Genomic DNA, 21,200 nt, shown 5'->3' with positions numbered 1-21,200 from the left:
TCTTCTCAGCAGTCCAAACTTCAACCAAAGCTGGGAGCTCAGACAAGCACCTAGGATTTGCATTTCCTCTTTTGCCTATAGAGCCAGCCATCACCCCCTAGGAATCTGACAACAGCCAATAGAATATTAGAGGACATGTTCTTGCACAGGAACAGGAAGCTGTTCCAAAGGAGGAATAAAAATGCACCCACTCTCAACTCTATTTTGTTGAGAGTGGTAGTTCTGTTCAATAAATGGACCCTTTTTCCAATCATCCTCCATTTTGTCTCTAGTGCCTTTCTCCCGGCTTGGAATTGGACCTGGATATTTCTCCCAGTAGGTTTATCTATGTGCCAAGTGCTTCAACGATCCTCTAAAAGGATGCAAATGACCAGCTGTCTGCAAGGAGTATAAATCCTTCCATTTCCCATACCCTGTCAGAGCTGAAGAAGCTTCTTCCATGAGAGGTGAAATGTCTTCAAAAGAAAAAAGAAGAAAGTCCAGTTGCCTACTGAAAAAGCTCCTTTGGGATAGCCATGACCTGGATGACTGAGCAGCTTTACAGACTTTTATGACTGCGTGCATTTTCTATGAAGCTCAGGGTAGTTACATTGACATCCGACACACTGGATTAAGTTCTCCTCCTTTGGGTTTTAGTATCACGACAGATATTCCTCACTGAACAACCATTCCTTCAGTGACTGACTTTATGACAGTGCTGAACAGAGGTGGGTTCCTACCAGTTCGCACCTATTTGGTAGAACCGGTTCATCAAATGTACCGAACTGGTTAGAAGAGGTTCCACCAGTGGACCCGGAAAGCAGGCCACACCTACAGAAGAGGTTCCAAAATTTTTTGAAACCCACCACTGGTCCTTGGATTTTACACTATCATGCTCATATTTATAAAACTCAGTGCCTCTGTGAAAGTTAAGGATGACTACTGCGTTTGTGGTGCAATCAGAACATTGCGTGTGTTGAAGTTGTTTTAACGCAAACCAAAGATGCCTTTTAAAAAACAAATTTACATCATATTCTTATGCATGCCAGTTCTGTGTGTGAGGTAATTTAAGGTGGTTCTGACAAGTGTTGTCGGCATCTTCATATCCGGTCACATGGATGGCAAGCCACTCCCATCCGGTCACATGGGCAGGAAGCCACTCCCACAAAGGAAGCCACACCCACAGAGTCGGTTTGAACAATTTTTGAAACCCACCACTGGTGCTGAAGCAATGGTACTTGCAACCAGTCCTTGAAGTTACAGCTGTTGCAATGTGCCTGTGGTCATGGGACCAAAATTCAGGCATTTGGCAGCCCATTCATGCTTAGGACTAAAGTCCTATCTTCCTCCATCTCTCTCCTCTTGGCTTCCCTGTACCACCTTGTCCTTAACCATCTTCTTCCTCCCACTGTTGATGCACACCTGGCCAAGGCAACTCCAGGCCCTTTGCGAAGCTGGCAAAACGCATGAAACCCAGGCTGGCAAATGTCCCAAAATCTCTTTCTTTGCCACTCAAATGGCTAACATTGATCTTCCACTACTAAATCAGATGGCGCGCGCGCACACACACACACACACACACACACACACACACACTGCATTTAGCAACAACAACCAGAGGTTTTGTTTGTGGTTCAATTTTCTTTATTATTTTATCAAACTATACAATTCAGAAATACTAAGAAAAATGAAAATAATGGGGAAATGGGGATGTGGAGGGGAAAAGGAAAAAGGTTATGGGAAAGGGGAAAAGAAACAGAAAAGCACTGGCTCTTTGGTGCAGTAGCATAGAGATAATAACACACAACCTCAATTTTTTTGTTTTCACATCATTAAAAGGAACCTATTGACCCAATCTAATTTACATGGTAGACAAAACAGCATATTTTGTAAAGTACTATATATTTAGGTAACTTTTAATTTCTAAATCAAGCAATAAAATCACGGAACAGTCATCTAACCCAAACCCCTTGCAACAATCTCTTCTCCCATCTGTGGTCAAACAGCTTTCCAAGGTGGCATCTTCAAGCTCCTGTTTCAGACTCAGACAAATCTCCCAAAGCCACGATTGTTGCGGATAGCTTGGAGAAGCTTCTCCTCCAGTTTTTGTTTTGTTGAGTAAATGGGCAGCAATAAAAAATGGAAGCAGGTGTCAGCCTCAGGCATAAAATCCTCGGAGGGCAAATTAGGGGAAGAAATCTTCCAAGGTGGCATTCCTGTCACAGGGATCCTGTCGTTTCCTGCCAAAAACACTAGAAGTATGGGACACAGTCGTCAGTTAAACAGAGAATATTAGGGGGAACACAGACAGATCTAAGAACACGGGATTCTTTGACTCAGGATAATATTGGCTCGAAAAAGATTGAATAAAACTTATGTTGCCCTATTGGCATCAATTGTAGTGATGACTCCCAATCCAGCCCTATACAGATAATCCCCCCACCCCAGGTTACAACCGTTTCCTTAGGGCATGTTCAAAGTTGCGCAATTACCGCCCCCCTAGCGCTTATGAACAAGCCCCGAAACTAGGAATCTTGTATCACCACGGCAGTTGTTCATCCTAACGAACAACCAGAGGCTCTGCAACATTCGTCCTGCAGGTTGCCAGCTGAAATGGAGCTTCTGAGGGGCAGATCCATCACTCAGAAGCTCTGTTCTGGCATAGAGAGGCCTCACCCGAGACGTTGGCCGAAATGCAGCTTCTGAAGGGCAGATACGCCTGTCAGAAGCTCTATTCATGCCTCCAGAGGCATCACCCAGCATGTTGCTGATTAAAATGGAGCTTCTAATGGGCGCATTTGGCCCTCAGAAGCTCCGTTTTGGCATTCAGAGGCCCCACCCGGCACGTTGGCCAAAACGCAGCTTCTAAGGGGCGGATGTGCCCTTCGAAAGCTCCAGGCAGGTCTTCAGAGGCCTCGCCCAGCACATTTGCCAGTTGAAATGCAGCTTCTGAGGAGCAGGTTTGCCCTCAGATGCTCCGTTCTGGCATCCAGAGGCCTCGCCTGGCACGTTGGCCAAAATGCAGCTTCTGAGGGGCGGATATGCCCATGGGAAGCTCCATTCAGGCCTCCAGAGGCATCACCCAGCACGTTGTTGGTTAAATGGAGCTTCTAATGGGCACATTTGGCCCTCAGAAGAGGCCTCACCCGGCACGTTGCCGGTTGAAATGGAGCACAGTGCCCCTCAGAAGCTGCATTTTGGCCAGCAACGTGCCAGGCGAGGCCTGCGGAGGCCCGAAGGGAACTGCAGAGGGGTAGTACATGACTGAGAGGCTGGAGAGGCGACTACTTGCTGGATCTACACAAGGTAAGTGACTCGGTGTGGGGAGGAAAGCAATTGTGGGAATCATGAGGTACTTCAGTGGGCCGGGGAGGCCTTGGGTGGTCTTAGGCAGATGGCCTGTTCCATCATTACCCCCCCCCCCCAAATAGCCTTCCCCACCCTGAAATACCTCATGTGCACTTAACGTGCCTCACATTCAACGTGTGGGCAAAAGAAGGACATGATCTCGTTCAAGGTATGAGATTCACTCCCCAAATCCTCGGGTTATGAATGGAATGGACAGTTAGTCCCCAACTTAGGATTTTGGATTTGGATTTGAAGTTTATTTATATGCCGCCCTTTTCCCTGGGGGGGACTCAGGGCGGCTCACAACCCAAAGGGAGACAAACTTTTAACATATAAGACAGTACATAATTTTAAAAAAAATCACAATTGAACCCAAAAATTCTGTTGTTAAGCGAGACCTTTGTTAAGTGAGTTCTGCCCCGTTTTATGTCTTTCCTTGCCACATTTGTTAAAGGAATCTCTGCGGTTGTTAAATTAGTAACATGGTTGTTAAGTGAATTTGGCCTCCCCCTTGACTTTGCTTGTCAGAAGTTCGCAAAAGGGGATCGCATGACCCTGGGAAACTGCAACCGTCATAAATATGAAGCAGTTGTCAAGCATGCAGATGTAAATCCTGTGACCATGGGGATGCTGCAATGGTCATAAGTGTGAAAAATGGTCATACGTCACTTTGTTCATTTTTGTTGTAACTTTGAACGATGACTAAACAAACTACTGTAAGTCTAGGACTACCTGTATAGAGTTGCTTCTCAATTATCATTTCAATTCCTTGACTATTTATTTTAAAAGAAGCTTTTGGAGAGAGATGAATGCCTTCTGCTAACATTCATAACAGCTCATAACACTGAAGGAAATTCACCTTCAATATCTTTAGAAGTACTCGCATACAGATACTTACCCAGAAAATTTTTTTTATCCTCCAAACTCAGCTTATGAAAAACTTCCCAGAACATCTTTATGGTTGGGTGCGTTGAGCTGTATATGCCCAAATACTGAGCATTCTTCAGTGCAAGAATAATCAATCAGACAGTGGGGAAAAATCAAGAACCAATAAGAATAAAAAACTGGACTAGTTAAAAAGCATATATACAGTAGCTATCATTCTATAAGTCACTCAGAGTCACTAGAACAATGAGACGGGCAGCAGAAGAAAAGAAAAGAGGGAAGGAAAGAAGGAAAAATAAAAAAAGGAAAAACAAAAGGAGAGAGGGAGGGAGAAAAAAGAAAAAAAGAAGGAAGGAAGAATTGGCTTTAGCAACTTTATCTGCAGCCATGCTCAAACTCCTAAATGCCATCCAGGCAATTCTATCATTCACTTATTTGATAAGCTAGGAGTTGTGATGGAGTACAATTAATTCCATTTACCAAACCCTATCCATGCCAATTGAAAATAATGCTCTAGCTAAAGGCATAGTTCCATCCCTCCAATCATGATCTCCTCCTAAAGGTCCTTATCATAAAATAACATCTCTCCATCCACTTACCTTTTCGTACAAATCCCAGTCATAATTGGCATTTCCAATTGTCACTTCCATTAGTTGTTCAGGCTCAAAGATGCCAACTAGCTCTTCACACAGGACTTTGTAAAATCCTCTCCTGAACTCACTGAAAACATCATCCACCGATTTGTTGAATATATAATCCACGTATTTGTCAACATAGTCTTTCCTTTAAAAAGTAGAAAATAGGACTCATTTTTTTTCAAGGTCAAATTCTTGGCCTTTAAATAAATTTATCAGGGTTCAGAATCCGATCTCTTTTGGGGAAATTTGGTTAACGCTGCTCATAAATCTAAAACTATGGTATCGGTTTACATTTATTTGTTAATAGAATAGAATAGCAGAGTTGGAAGGGACCTTGGAGGTCTTGTAGTCCAGCCCCCTGCCTAGATATGAAACTCTATCCCATTTCAGACAAATGGTTATCCAACATCTTCTTGAAAACTTCCAGTGTTGGAGCATTCCCAACTTCTGGAGGCAAGTTGTTCCACTGATTGATTGTTCTGGCAGGAAATTTCTCCTCAGTTCTAAGTTGCTTCTCTCCTTGATTAGCTTCCACCCATTGCTTCTTGTCCTGCCCTCAGGTGCCTTGGAGAATAGTTTGACTCCCTCTTCTTTGTGGCAACCCCTGAGATATTGGAACACTGCTATCATGTCTCCCCTAGTCCTTCTTTTTATTAAACTTACCCAGTCCATCCTAATTAATGTTCTCTTTAATTAGATATTTGCAAGAGATAGTTAGACTGGAGATATGTTTTTGTACCACAATGACAGGGGTGGGTTTCAGGCGGTTCGCGGCGGTCCCCGCGAACCGGTTGGTCGGCGAACCCGGAAGTAAGTAACTTCCGGGAACGCCGAAGGATCCACCCACCCGCCCGCGTTTCTTACCTGGTTTTGACGAGTTCTGCGCTTCCACACATGCGCAGAACGCATACAGCACCTGCGCGATCCTCCAGGAGCAGCTGGAGCATCGCACAGGCGCTAGTACGCATGCGTGCACTGCGCGCGTGCACGAGGACGCCACCGGCCCCGTTCCAACCGAACCGGTTGGAACGGGGCGAGAAACCCACCCCTGCACAATGATCATGGTCACATGACCACAAGGATACTGCAACAGCCACAACTTTGCGTCAGAAGTTCCTGTTGTTCAGTGCAATTGGAAATTTTGAACTGCTGTGAGTGATCATAACTCAAAGACTACCTGTAGTTTAGATCTGAAGAAATTTTTAAAAGTCCCATAGAAATTCAAAGGTTTTGTGGATACCAGTAACTATATGGTGCTTTAGTAATGTCTTGAACTATGATCCCCCATTACTTCTAACATCACTGGTCATTGTGGGTGGGGATCATCTGAGCTGTAACAAAGCACCTTTGGAGAGTTCATTTTAAGAGTCATTATTACATACTTATTGGCCTGGTTTACAGCTGTCAAAATGCCATTTTCAATCAAGTCTACATCCATGCTGTCCCAGGAAATCTGAAAAATAAAATTGTTGCAGGTTAGGCAAATCTGTTAAAGCTAAAATTAATGTGTTAGTATAGTCTCTGGATAGTTGGCATCAGTAGTTTCAGCCAATGACGCAGTGTGAATAAATGCTTTGACCATTTCACACATAGTCTCAAGCCATGGTTTCCCATAACTGCATTTTACTGAATAACCAAGAAGACTCAGACAACAATCAAACTTTATAACAAGGTCATGAACCTTGGATTCACATAGCATACCAACCCTAAACAAATCAGCTTATGACTTAATGTGTTGTGTGAATGAGATTTCAGCCTTTAGTGGCTCTTCTCTGGAGGGTCCAAGTGTGTTTGCAGGTTGTGGTAAAAAAAGTGACATAAAAAAACCAAGCTGAGCTTGGACTAAACTATCATTGATCCAAATGCTGCACAAATTTGATATCTTCATCATCATCTTTTAATGACCCCATAATTCCTTGCGGGGTGGAGTCTGGACAACTGAATGGAGCTGAGTGTTTACTTGCCGGATGCCTTTCCTGTTGCCAATGTGGAGTTTTATTCAGCGGATATATTATTAGTGTGCCCAGAGAGAGAAATATCTGTCTCTACCTAGGATCGAACTCACAGCCTTCTGATTGTGAGATGAGAGCTCCACCTCTAGGCCACCACCATTAAACTATCTCTAGGCCACCGCACCATTAAACTATCATTGATGCCATCTTGAAATTTCTGACCACACCTCTGAAGACTCTCTTCTAAAGACAAGACTCAGAATGATGTCTCTAGCATCATTCACCTATGTATTCCAGCTTAATTTGTTCACTTGCAGCAAGGTAAACTTTTCCACCTTTTAACTGATTTTACCAGCCCAGGTTTTCTTTCATTTTTAATACCTATTCCGAGTTATTAAGCATTTGGGGAGGCATCATGAAAGGATGCAGGGACTTGGCAGGGACTCACACAATAAGATAGCCCAAACGCATCTTCCATATCATCATGTTCATACTCGAGAACTCTCTGCAAACTCCTTGATAACAAAAGGAAATGGAAAATAAAATATTATGTGAAGTTCTTTCAGCAGAGATTAAAACATTGCCAATCAAAAATACATACTGGAATGGTTTCACATTTTTATAAGCCCGAGAAGATGAACAAGATCTCCAGACCGGTCCATGCAACCATGAATAGACTCAAGCTTCCCCCTTTTGAGCCATCATATCTAGTGATGGAGCTGAAAGTTAGCTAGAGCCAGATAGTCAAGGAGATGTTTGTATGACTGCTCCAGAAAAACCTTTGGGCCCAGATAATTTTAAAAATTAAGCTAGTGGGGAATACCTTTTCCCAGGACAAATAGTGGCTCCAATTTTAAAGGGGACATGTTTCTATTGGGATTTGGGTCATACCGGGATTTACTAAAATAGGCTGAGCAGTTACAATGGGCAAAAAAGAATGTTCCTTCTCCTAGATCAGAGGTGTCCAATTCAAGACTTCTTGCCTTTGGTTATGCATAGAGAGCACTATCTCTGTCAGCCATTACAGCTATGTAACTGGGGATCTTCTACTCCAGAGGTGTCAAACTGGCAGCCTGTGGGCCGGATGCATTACAGGCAGGCCATGCCCACCCCAGCTCTATGAAGGGAAAAAAACATTGCAAAACATCACAATGGCAACGTGACACTGGAAGTTTGACAACTCCGTTATGACAACTCAAATCAAGAGAAGCCTCCTACTGCAGAAGGGATGAGGGGAGAAATGACAAACGATTTTCTGATCTCTATACCTTGGCCAAATCATCTTAAACCACATTCCTTTTGGCCCATTCTTTGACACAGAAACATGGTTTTGTCAGTTGTAGGGTGAGTGCAACAACTAGATAAAATCAGTTAAGACTCAATATCCCTAGTGAGTTGATAGGACTGAATTCATTTACCTTCCTAGGACAGGGCTTAGCTCTTTCACATCACTGAGAGTGGGCTTCTTGTTAAGCAGCTTTTTAAAGACAGCAAGTGGGAAAGGTAGGTAGGCAGTGACTTGGTTGGCTATTGAGAGTCCCCAGAGAATACCAAAAAGGTGATATTTATTCTTCTCCATAGAAGGCTGCAAAAACAAAACAGCAAGAGAACATCAGCATAACTCCCAACAAGCAGAGTCAATGAGAAGGAATACAGATTACTTTTGCAATATTTAAAGAGACACATATTTCTACAATGGGATAAATAGCCTAGCAAGATGAAGAGCAGTATTAGACCACCTAGAACAGGGTGTCAAATTAAAGGTCCAGGGGCCGGATCTGGCCCGTGCGGTGCTTAGATCTGGCCTGAGCCCCACCCCTGGAAACAGTGATGGATTGGTTTCTACCAGCAAACACGGAGCTCGTGAGGGTCACATGCAGTCCTCCCAAGCTCTGTTTTCCCTGGTAGAGGGTTGCAGAGTCCCATCACATCAGAAAATGGAGCTTGCGATGGCTGCAGGCAGCCTTCCCAACCTCTGTTTATGCTAGAAGAGGGTTGCAGGATGCTGTCAAAGCAGAAAATGGAACTCAGGAGCCCATTTTCGCTGGCAGAGCACTCGCGCCTCCACAGACACCCCCTGACATGAGTGATGTCAAGCTGGCCACTCCCCCCAGATCAACACAACGATGCAGCCCTCCGTGAAATAGTTTGACTCCCCTGACCTAGGATATAAATCTCCAGCTCTAGTTGTACTTTGATACTCTACTAGAGCCTACTTTATTTATTTTTATCCTGCCTTCATTATTTTTATAATTAAATCAAGGTTTTCCTCCTCTTTTCCACTCAAGAACAACCCTATCAGAATGATTGGACTCAGAGTGAGTGACTGGCCCAAGATCATCCAGCTAGCTTTCAGGCCTAAGGCAGGGCTCGAACTCACAGGCTCCAGATTTCTAACTTGCAACCTTAACTATTAGACCAAACTGGATCGCTTGTTTCTCTCTGCACCTAGGAATTAATCCGTATTTTCCTGCAGCTAATAGCGAAATAGAGTGACCTTATGAAAAGTCTTATCTCTTCCTGCCAGATTTCTGATATTACCCTGTAAGACATCACACTTACTTTCAAATTAGTGCTCTTTATCAATGTGCAAATTGCGGAGTGGCTAAATACTTCCTTTCATTCAGCTCAAGTTTTATAGTCCCTGAAGGCATCTTTCCCACACTTTTTTTTTGGGGGGGGGGGAGAGGTGTTGGGATTAAAAATCCCCATAACCCCTCAGTTGGGTGTTTCCAAGACATTTGTTTCCCAATGAACAAAAGATCAGGCATACAACTTCACAAATCCAACTTGCACATATTTTCCATATTAAGATCCAATGTCCCACCTTGGCTTAATGGGGGTGGGGTTGGTAGATATCATCTTGATGAATGGAGTTCATTTGGACTGGAGTCTGATAAACTTACCTTGGGAGGAAACCACATTGGGGAAGAGTGTTCACAATACATAAACATCCCATATTCTGGCTGTACCACCTTCTCAAACACCTCTGAAAAGAATTCCACCACGAAACCTTTATCTCCCAAATAAGGCATTTCATTTTCAAATTGAACCTGCCAAAAAAAAGTAAAGAAGAAAGGAAAAGTAATCCAAAGAATGGCTATGGAGATTCTCAATCATCCGGGTCATGGTTGTCCCAAAGGTGCTTTTCCAGAAGGCAACTGGACTTTCTTGTTTTTTCTTTTGAAAAAACAACAACAACAAGGAAGTCTAGTTTGCAAAAGCCCCTTTGGGATAGTTCAAGGCATCTGTTGACTTCACTGAGAAAAGACAATTGAGGAATCAGTGTCCATAAAAGCTCTCAAGCAGAGGTTAACGATTGCATTTCGCCTTCATCCAGTAATCTCATTTGTGCCCCATTAGAGCAATGGCTGGAAGCAGATCTCAGATAGTTACAGGAAGCTGCCTCTGAATGGTTCCTACCATAATCCCCCTCCCACCTGCTTCAAAATCTTTGCTAGGGTCCCCAAGGTTTCTGAATGCCCAGGCCACTCAGGATTCTGCAAAATTTGAGAAGTTGTAGTTTTAAGAATGGCATGAAAGAATTGAAACACAAACATCTTTCTTCAGATGAACGAAGAAAGCTGAAAAACGTTGTATTCTTCAGAGCAGAAAAGCTCTACATTTGCTGAAGGTCAAAAGGGTTTCATGTTTTTTGAACTCATTGGCTGGAATAGCCAAGCTATTCCACCGCTGTTAGGTACAGAAACATTATAGGTAACCTTCAACCTGTACATTGTTTCTAGTTTCTTAGAATTAAGGCAAAATACAGCTAATCCTTGACTTACAACCATTCATTTAATGATCTTTTGAAATGACAGTTTTCCACATTTATGAACATTGCAGCATCCTCATGATCGAAATTCAGTTGCTTGACAAACGGCCTTCATTTATGAAGGCTGCAGTATCCTGGGGTCATGTGATCATCTTTTGCAATCTTCTGACAAGTCAGTGGAGAAGATAAGATTCCCTTAACAACTGTTACTAACTTAACAATTACAACTGACAAAAAAAGGCATAAAATGGGGCAAAAGTTACTTACTGTATATACTCAAGTATAAGCCTAGTTTTTCAGCCCACTTTTTGAGCTGAAAAAAGCCGCCTCGGCTTATACTCGAGTCAGTGAAAAATTTGCCCGAAATGGAGGAGAAAAAGGGGCGGGGCCATGCCGCTGGGTGACGCTCGTGAATGGCCCAGCGCCCCTGAGTTTCCCCTCCCTCTGTGTCAGTTTGCCGCGCAGCGTGCACCGCACCATCCCCCCTCCTCACGTTCTAATGTAATGCAGAGCTATCTTACGATTCCCCTTCCTCCCCCTCCTGCCGCTCTGCAACGATGTCCCACCTCCTCCTTGTTATGGCAAGCAGCCACATAGCGATGTCCCACCTCCTCTGGTACAGTGATCCAATGATAGGAATCACTGTGCTGTGTGTCATAGGAGGCGGGACATCATCATCACAGCGGGACATCAGCATCATGAGGTGAGTGAAGTATTTCATTGAATACACCGGTATTGTGTGATAATAATTTGTTATGCAGAGCAAATTTTTACAATGGCTACTGTATATTTAATGGGCACAGGCAGGCTGTATATGTTATTCAATGGGCAATGGCATTATTGGTATCTATTTTTATTTTTGAAATTTATCGGTAGCTGCTGCATTTCCCACCCTAGGCTTATACTCAAGTCAATAACTTTTCCAGTTTTTTGTGGTAAAATTAGGTGCCTCGGCTTATATTCGGGTCGGCCTATACTCGAGTATATACGGTAACAACTTGGCAACCGAAATTGTGGGCTCAGTTGGTGTTGTAAGTCGGGGACTATCTGTATAACTGATAGAAATAAATAGCGAGTAAACAAACAACCTTATGAATAGATTTTAAAAAATGCAGTTCTAATTTTGAAGGCTATGCCAGTGAATTCTCAGGTTCAAAGCTCAGGTAACTGCATCGGAAGACCAATGGTAACTCACCAGCACTTGCTTTTTCAGGTTGGTGTCCTTCATTATACTAAGCTTGTGCCAGGTGTCTTCAACGAGAAAGGGGCGTCGCACGTCCAGAATCAAGAAAGGGGGTTCTGGTGGGCCACTATTTCCCAGCCAAGAATGGAAGAACAATTTACAATAACCTGTCATTTTTAAAACCTGGAGAAGTCCAGGGGAAAAAGAGATAAAAAACCAATGAAAATTTTTCACACTTTATCATAGAAGAAATGTAAGCAAATCAAAGGAAACCTGCTTTTAAGGTGATTTGGATGATGGTGTTTATATTTAAGCATTTTCTCCCCAAATAACTTAACAGCATTCAACCATTTCCTTAAATGTCTATAGAAATCCTCAGTCATCCAGCTCATGGCTTTCCCAAAGGTGCTTTTTTCAAGAGGCAACTGGACTTTCTTGTGTTTTCTTTGAAGATATTTCGCTTCTCATCCCAGAAGCTTCTTCAGCTCTGACTGGGTAGTAGGGAACGGAAGGATTTATATTTCTTGCAGACAGCTGGTCATTTAAATCCTTCCATTCCCCACTACCCAGTCAGAGCTGAAGAAGGTTATTGGATTCACTTAACAAACATGTTACTTAACAACTGCAGTGATTCCCTTAACAATTGTAGTGATTCACTTAACAAATGTGGCAAGAAAATTTAGAATAGGGGGCAAAACATCCTTAAACAAAGGTCTGATTTAGCAACAGAGATTTTGAGCTCAATGGTGGTCGTATTACTGCCAATTACGGGGGGAGGGGAGTTTGCTCCATATCACATTTTGAATGCTGCAAATATAAAATAATTTTGTGGTCTCATCCATAAGATACAAAGGGGTTCAATAACCAAGGCTCTAACTCAACCCATGGCAACTTTAACAGGTGTTGACCTCAATTCCCAGGATTTCCTATCCAGCATGGATGGCTGGGGAATTCTGGGAACTGAAGTCCATACCTCTTAAACTTGTCAAAATTGAAAAAGACTGCTCTACACAAATGGTATGCCACCCTCCCCAAAGCAAATTCTTGATCAATCTTTCCCCAGGCTGGCACATTTCCACTCCTCTATCCGAAGCCCAATTTTTTTTGCACTGGAAAAAAAATTGCACCTTTTTTTGCAAATAAGAGAAACCCCACCAACCCTCCAATAAGCATTAAAAAATATTCTTTACCTCTTGTTCTTCAGAGGACCCACAATAAAGTATTTCCCTCTTGGTTGCTACGTTGTAGACGAAAGGAAAACGGCAGAAAGAGATTAACTTCACTTCTGGGAATTCCTGCATGTTGCAAAGGGGAAAAAATGTAAATCTTTTGAAACAAAAGAATATCTCATAAAACCTTCTTTGCTTCCCAATTGGCCTTTGTCCCTTTGGCTTCCACCCTGCATCAATATTTCGGAGTATAAGACAAACCTTTCCCCCGCCCCTCAAAAAAGAGAGTGAAAATGTGGGTGCGTCTTATGCAGAGAATTTAGCCCCACCCACCCCCACCAGAGGCCAAAAACGCGAGGCATGGAGGCAATTATGGTCTGTGGCAATCCTTGCAGCTTGGAAGAACTGATTGGGGGTATTCTGGCAGTCCCATCTACCTGCCAATTAGCTGTGCTGAATCAGACTGCGATAAGTTCTGAAGCTGACCTGGCTGGTCAGAGTTTTCACCAGCAATCAGTTGTATTACTCTGTTCTAAAAGGCTAAGCAAAAACCAAACCACATTACGGATTCGCCTGATGTTTTAACCCAGGTTTCTTGATCAAAATATTTTCAACTGAGGAGAATAAAGCAAGAATATATTCCAATCCAAGGACATTTCACCTCTGTCTAAGCTTCATGAGCTCTTAATACTTTCCTTCTACACAAGGCCAAGAGACCATGCAAAATTATACTTACAATGTCTTCCTGTAAATACCAATAATCTTCTTTTAGGTCAATTTTTTGAGCAATTTCGTCTATACAGAAGATACTTGTTTGCAGTTGGCATTCAGCCTTCATGTTGACCTTGAAGGAAAATATTTATAGGTCAAAGCCATGGGTTTTGTATCAAGAGGCAGTACGAATTCTCCACAATCACTTCCAAGTCACCAGACATACCTTATACAGCTTTTTAAGCACTTTGAGGGTACCAATCCATGTCTTGTCTTTGGGGGAATTGTTATAACAAGGCAACATGGCTGACACACATGTCTTCAACATTTGAACGATTTGTTCGAAAAACGGACCGGGCAACAAGGACCAATAATTTTCTGAAAGAAAGATAGTTTCAAGTCATTAAAAATATAGACAGAATCAATCATATGCTTAGTAAGCCAAAATGAGGAAAATCCTTGATGAGGCTGCAGAAGAAATAAACAATATTTTGAGGAGTAGAAAATCAATCTTAATTGTAGTCTAGATTCCAAGATTAATGTCTATAGGTGAAGAACAATCAAGCAACTACAGTGTTACCTCGGTACCCCACAGCTTCAAAACTTGTCGAATTTGGTACTCGACATATTTTGATGCGAAAATGTTGTCCGGTACTCGATGTTCATTTACTACTCGACACACTGTGATAGGAGTGTGTTTGCCCTTCATGGTATTGGACCTGGGTACTTGAGAGACCACCTGCTGCCAATTACCTCCCAAATACTCATTAGATCGCACAGGGTCGGCCTCCTCCGGGTTCCATCCACCAGCCAATGCCATCTGGCTACGACCCGGGAGAGGGCCTTCTCTGTTGCAGCTCCGGCCCTTTGGAACAAACTCCCCGCGGAGATTCGGACCCTCACCTCTCTCCTGGCCTTCCGAAAAGCTATTAAGACCTGGCTGTGTCGGCAGGCCTGGGGTTGATGAGCTCCCTTCCCCTCTCGACAGGTGTGGTTGTTGGTTATTTTAAATGCCTGTTTTGTATTTGTATGTTCCCTTTCCCGTTTGAGTTGTTTGCTGCCCTGAGTCCCTATAGGGAATAGGGCGGCATATAAATAAAATAAAACTTCAAACTTCAAGGAAGAAGGGGAGGGCTATGGAGAACGGACAGGAAGTTGACTATGCTGGGAAGGTGGCTGACATAGGAAAAGGGACAGACAAGAAAGTTATTCCCAGCTGAAACAAAGGTAACTTGTAAGTAACATGATTTGTTTGGGACTCATACTTTTTAGTATTCATCACTTATGGAACCAATTAACGATGTGTACCAAAGTAACACTGTACACCGAAGTAACCCAGGGGTGGGTGTGTTACTGCCGGTTTGTTCGCTGCGTGTGAATGCACAGTCGCCTGTAATTAGTTCTGCGCATGTGAAGATTATAAAAGGACAAAAAAACAACAGCAACGGCAGTGGTGACCAGGGAACCAGTTCGGAGGCGTGGCCAGCCTGGGTCGCTGCCGGTTCTGCAACCCAAGCCAACGTTCTACTATCGGTTCGGCCGAAACGGGGTGAACTGGTAGCAACCTATCTCCGAAGTAATCCCTTGTGTAGTACTTGGTTTATTCAGTCTAACATTAATCTAGCCAGACTAAGGCACTTATCTACATAACTATTAGATATACCTGGTGAACTGCCAGGAGGGATTCATCTTCACCCTGCCTACCAAAGACTCCAAGCTATGCTGGAAGAGCACCTCCCTCCTGTGCAGTGGTGGGTTCCAGATCCCGTTCCAACCAGTACCACATGGATGCGTGCAGCGTCCACATGGATGCGTGCAGCGTGCGTACACACACACTCAGTGTGCGTTTGCGTTGTAGCTGCCAGCGATGCTTCCGCAACGCTCCAGTTGCTCATTGGAGTGTCACACAGACGCTGTACGCGCCATGCATGTGCGCAAAACGCCGAAGGCTTTAAAGGACAGGTAAGGAGCTCGAGCGGGAGAGTGGGCCCTCCGGAGCACTGTACCGGAACGGTACATGGTGCTCTGGGCAGGCTCCGGTACGCCAGTACCGGAGCGCACCACCTGCAACCCACCACTGCTCCTGTGACTCTGGACTAAATTCCACCACTGTATTCCCGTCAGTAACTTGCACCTAAGCCGTTTAAGGCTTTAAACACCATTGTGAGCGCATTGTAGGTCACATTTTAGGACTTCAGAATCTTTTTTTGATGTCCTCAAGGGGGGTCCCATAAAACATGTTTCTGAAAACCCCTGAAAACATGGCTTTGATCCCTGGTCTAGGATTAGGGTGACTGTTGAGTTCCACTTGTTTGTTTTTTCTTTTTTCTGGGGAATGTTTTGAGGTGTTGACTTTCAGATATCCAGGATTGTTTTCATTCTTTCTCTTTCCTTATTTTATAATGGAAGTCACTCAAAGTTGGATGGCTTCAAAACAAACAAACAAACAAACATTTGTCACATAAAAAGAGAATACACTAGTTTTGTTACCCTGGAGGGCAAGCTCAGAACCAATGAGATAAATCTACAGGGAAGCACTACAGTCGGAGCCATCAAACAATGGACATAGATCATGAAGACATAGATTCCCCTTCACTGGACGGGTTCAAACATACACCAGATAACTATCTTGGATAAAATGACCTCTGTGATAACTGCAATGCTTATGGCTCTACTGCTTTTGCTGAGAAAACGTAGAATTCTCTTGAGGTGGGAGACTGAGGAATGTAATATATAAATGAGGACACACAGGATGTGTGAAAAGAGAAAAGCAGAATTGTTCCAAACTCACCTAGAATGCTGGAACAGTCCTCCCTCAGACTTATCACATTTTCTGCAAACATAAAAGCTAGCGTCGGTATACTGTGTGCTTCAAGAGCAACACAGCACTCAGGCACCAGAAGAAAAATAGTAAGAGCTTCTTGGTAAGGAGTATCCCACGGAAGAGCAGAAGTCAGGTCGTTCAATACAGAAAAACCGATCTGTTGAAAAACAGTAGGTTACAGATCTATCTAGTTTCAGAAGAAAAGCAGATGTGTAAAAAGGAACAATTGTTGCCCTGCCCGCTCCTGAATTGCAGCCCATTATGGTGTAGCACTAGGTTGCATGATCAGACATTACTTTGCCAGGGCTGAATCTGTCTTAAGTGAGAAGCTATTGAAAGGGCCTGCCAAGAGACACTATTGTCCCATGAGATTGAGGTTGCATGGATCAGGTAGCAAGCCTTTTGCTGTGTATCTCCTATGTTCTAGATCAGGGGTGTCAAACTCAAGGCCCATGGGACAGATCTGGCCCGCAGGGTGCTTAAATATGGCCTGTGGGGCCGGCCCATGGTGCTTCGGCTAGCCAAAATGGGCCACGTGAGTGAGGCCACCGCGTGGCCCATTTTCAGCCTTCCCAGCCTCCAGCAGCACTCTGCCAGCCAAAAACAGGTTGTGTGGAGATCCTGCAAGGCCCATTTTCTGCTGGGAGTTTTGGCCAGCAAAATGCTGCAGGAGAACATTCAGGCCGAAAAAGGGGTGGGGGGGGCACATGCGGCCGCTTCACACACTATTTTTTTTTCCCTTTATTTGTATGCCGCCCTTTTCCCTGGGGAGACTCAGGGCGGCTCACAGTTCAAAAAAAAGGGGGGGGGAAGGACAAACAATTTCCAACATACAGACAATACAACATATTAAAAAAACACAACAGCCACACAAATTCGAGTGGGGTTAGAGTCTTAACCCCAGGCCAGTCGGGACAGCCAGATCTTTAGGGCGGCGCGGAAGGACTGGAGGGTGGTGAGGGTCCGAATCTCCACGGGGAGTTCGTTCCAGAGGGTCGGAGCAGCCACCGAGAAGGCTCTCCTCCGGGTAGTTGCCAGTCTACACTGGCTAGATGATGGAATTCGGAGGAGGCCTAATCTATGCGATTTTGGCTGGCAGGGTGTCACAGGAGGCATCTGTCCTGTCTCCTGCCCCTCTGCTCCCAGCCCTTGGCCCATGGAGAACTACCATGCTGATCCAACCCTCAAAAGAAATCCAGTTTGATGCCCCTGTTCTAGATAATTCAACTCATAAAGCTTTGTGTAGTCATCTCCTGCTTGGCTTTCCATAACTTTATTCTGCTGTGTTTTTAATCTTAGCGGGGCTGTGGCATCTGTTGGGGTACGGGGAAAGTGGATGAGCCTTTTCTTAATGTTATTTGTTGATTTTACTCTGTAGTACTCTACATGGGCAATGGATGGAAGGGAGTACATCAGGACAGGATTTCTGTGTAATTGGAACTCATGAAGAGGCAGAGCTTCCAATTCCACAGGGAGATCTGCAGAAAATTCTTACAGAAGTCACATTCCAATTGGAGATAATCGTCGGATAATCGTTATCCGAAGGCATCTAAAGGCCAGGTGCTCTCCTTGTGTTCTAGAATTTTGTTTTTTAAAATCCTCTCCTAACTGTTAGGACAACCTTCACACAACTGGAAGTACCACTTGGGGGATCAGGATTATATACCAGTCCATCTATGAATTCTCTCATCTGATCACAGAACAATCAACAGACCGTCCAATGAGGAATAATCCCGATATTGAAAGAAAAATATTTTTTCTTTACCTGCTGAGCAATCCAATCTGTCGTAGCAAGTTCCTTCAAAACTTCTCTTGCTTCTTGAAGATTCACTGGGATATAACAGTCCATTGACACATCAGATCTAGGAGGAAAAATGGAATGTCCATTTTCTGAGGAATGTCCAAGACTCAATCACATGTTTCTTAAGGCTATTGTTCAGAAATTGTATACAGTGACCACCTACATTATATTTCCTAGCTTTTGAGCATCAGATCGTTCAAAGAGAAGATAGATTTATCAGGATTTAAGGCTCTTCAGATAAACCACTGGAAATTTACTTACTTACCTACTTACAGCATACGTAAAGGTAAAAGTTTCCCTCGCACATATGTGCTAATCGTTCCCAACTCAAAGCCAAAGAACCAGCACTGTCCAAAGACGTCTCCGTGGTCATGTGGCTGGCATGACTAAACGCCAAAGGCGCACAGAATGCTATTTACATCATAGAACCAGATAAGAACTGAAATAAGGATATGGGTGGGGAGGACAAATAATGTGTTTTATCTCCTTTTATATAGTTTGGAGATGATGGGGTGTTTGTTATTGCAAGATTCAGAATAGCCATGGCCTGGCAGGGATTTTTCCACCATTATATTTCCTAGCTTTTGGGCATCAGATCTTTCAAAGAGAAAATTGACTTCTCAGGATTTAAAGCTCTTCTTCAGGTAAAGCACTGGGAATTTACTTACTTACCTACTTACAGCATAGATAAAGGTAAAGGTTCCCCTCGCATATATGGGCTAGTTGTTCCCGACTCTAGGAGGCAGTGCTCATCTCCATTTCAAAGCCGAAGAGCCAGCACTCCGTGGTCATATGGTGGGCATGACTAACTGCCGAAGGCGCAGGGAATGCTGTTACCTTCCCACAAAAGTGGTCCCTGTTTTTCTACTTGCATTTTTTATGTGCTTTCAAACTGCTAGGTTGGTAGAAGCTGGGACAAGTAATGGGAGCTCACTCTGTTACGCAGTGTTAGGGATTCGAACCACCAAACTGCCAACCTTTCTGATCGACAAGCTCAGCATCTTAGCCACTGAGCCACCACGTCCCTCAACTTACTGTATAGAACCAGATAAAAACTGAAATAAGGAGATGGATGGGAAGGACAAATAATATATTTTATTTCCTTTCTTTTATATAGTTTGGAGATGATGGGGTGTTTGTTATTGCAAGATTCAGAATAGCCATGGCAGGGATTTTTGCTTCTTATTTTCAATTTTTTGATATTAACAAGTTTGAAGATGACTGCAATTTGTTTTTCAAATATCTGGCACTGCAAGCAGTGGCAATGTGGAAATCCTTGAATAATCTCAAGAGCCTAGGGCCTTCATTTTTAAAGGCAATGGGACATTTTGCAGGCATAAAGATTTGAAGAATTTGGAATGGATTTACATCAAAGTCTTAATTCAGTCACAGAGCTAATTAGGTTAATTAGTTAATTGAGTTATTAGCTACTCTCAGTGGTGGGATTCAAATAATTTAACAACCAGTTCTCTGCCCCAATGATCAAATAGATAGGCGTGGCTCAATGGGGCATGTGACCATGTGGCAGTGACCAACTCATCGTTAACCAGAGCGCCAGTTTCTGTAAGCAGGGCAATAAAGATAAGGCTAGAAACAACACTAGATTGTTTCCTTCCTGCCTTCCTTACAGGATTAGCCCTGGAAAAAAGCAAAATAAGATTTCTTCCAACAACCGGATCTCTGAATTGCTTAGAAAGTTAATAACTGGTTCTCCTGAATAGGTGCAAACTGGCTGAATCCCACCACTGTAACCCAATTGACTGGCTGGGAAGTTACAACTGGTCTGGAAATATTGTCCTGACCACATGGAAGAAAGGGGGCAGATAAGTGCAACAAACAATTTCTTCAGATGTTAAATTCATTTGGGTTACACTAGTATAGCAATCCCCAATATTCGCAGCTTGGTGGCCTGGCTGGGGGAGGAGAGAGGGGAACCAGTGGCAGTTCGGTGCGCACATCCATGCAGCTCGACGTTGCACAAGGTGAGTTGAATACACACAGGCCTGCCAGACTGCCACTTGCGAGAGTTGACCTGAATGCACGCATGCACACCAGCCCACCACTCACAAGGGCTGGTTGCGAATAGGCCACAGCAAGACAGTAGCCCGTGCTCCTGAGGTTGGGGATCCCTGCACCAGTGAGTCAGAACTTGTTATTCTCTCCCGAGAATCCAACCGCACTTCTGCGTACAATGGAGGCGACTCACCTTGTTTGTAAAAAGCTTGCTGTTAAGCAAGGAGGCGAGGAAAAAATTTCTTTTATCTCCCTGTCAAAAGGATAGAAAAGAAAAGCAATTAATCAAACCATAGCATACCAACCCAGCTTTATACTTGCTTGGAAATAACTGTGTCCAGCATGAGCCACGGTGGTGCAGTGGTTAGAGTGCAGTACTGCAGGCTATTTCTGCTGACTGTCGGCTGACTGCAATTTGGCAGTTCAAATCTCACCAGGCTCAAGGTTGACTCAGACTTCCATCATTTTGAGGTGAGTAAAATGAGGACCCAGATTGTTGGGAGCCATAGGCTGACTCTGTAAACTGCTTAGAGAGTACTGTGAAGAGGTATATAAGTCTAAGTGCTATTGCTATTAAATCATTTCCTTTAGTTTATAGTCTGAATTGATGCTTACAGAAGTACAATTTTCTCATCAGAAACAGGCAATACAAGTAGCAACCTTATAGCATTCTGCTGTGCTTCACTTCCTATTTCTGCTGACTTCCATTTCTCAATCAATCCTCTGTCCAGTTGACTGATCCTAGGCAAGACTTCCAAAGAGGTGGCTGCATTAGCACACGCAGAAGCCTGAAGAAAGGAAAACCCAAGTGAAAAAGTGTTATTGCTATATCACATAACCAACGCTTTATAATATAAACCATTGAGAAGGCGGACATTCACAGTCAAATCTCATTCATGTTCCTGTAGAAACTGGGGGTGCA

The 21,200-nt window shown here is 43.6% G+C and overlaps 1 protein-coding gene across 1 annotated transcript in view; it reads right to left on the bottom strand.

The window, feature by feature from the left end:
* Window positions 1-1,600: 1,600 nt before the first annotated feature.
* Window positions 1,601-21,200, bottom strand: part of LOC106546821 (putative E3 ubiquitin-protein ligase HERC6) — a 32,235-nt gene continuing 12,635 nt past the window's right edge. Inside the window, exons 9-23 of the mRNA XM_087724093.1 lie at window positions 20,939-21,066; window positions 20,472-20,531; window positions 18,230-18,326; window positions 16,432-16,621; window positions 13,867-14,018; window positions 13,666-13,773; window positions 12,951-13,055; window positions 11,773-11,943; window positions 9,709-9,855; window positions 8,221-8,387; window positions 7,251-7,317; window positions 6,233-6,303; window positions 4,812-4,995; window positions 4,226-4,328; window positions 1,601-2,231 (exon numbers count right to left, since the gene is read on the bottom strand). Coding sequence (XP_087580219.1) covers window positions 2,023-2,231; window positions 4,226-4,328; window positions 4,812-4,995; window positions 6,233-6,303; window positions 7,251-7,317; window positions 8,221-8,387; window positions 9,709-9,855; window positions 11,773-11,943; window positions 12,951-13,055; window positions 13,666-13,773; window positions 13,867-14,018; window positions 16,432-16,621; window positions 18,230-18,326; window positions 20,472-20,531; window positions 20,939-21,066 — 1,959 coding nt within the window. The 3' untranslated portion in view covers window positions 1,601-2,022. The remainder of the gene's footprint in view (window positions 2,232-4,225; window positions 4,329-4,811; window positions 4,996-6,232; window positions 6,304-7,250; window positions 7,318-8,220; window positions 8,388-9,708; window positions 9,856-11,772; window positions 11,944-12,950; window positions 13,056-13,665; window positions 13,774-13,866; window positions 14,019-16,431; window positions 16,622-18,229; window positions 18,327-20,471; window positions 20,532-20,938; window positions 21,067-21,200) is intronic.

This window comes from Thamnophis sirtalis, unplaced genomic scaffold (assembly GCF_051295495.1).
Source record: "Thamnophis sirtalis isolate CommonGarterSnake01/CBP01778 unplaced genomic scaffold, rThaSir2_p1.2 scaffold_10, whole genome shotgun sequence".
Lineage (NCBI taxonomy): Eukaryota > Metazoa > Chordata > Lepidosauria > Squamata > Natricidae > Thamnophis > Thamnophis sirtalis.
The sequence above is the reverse complement of the archived record's forward strand: the minus strand, read 5'-3'. Positions and strand labels throughout refer to the sequence as shown.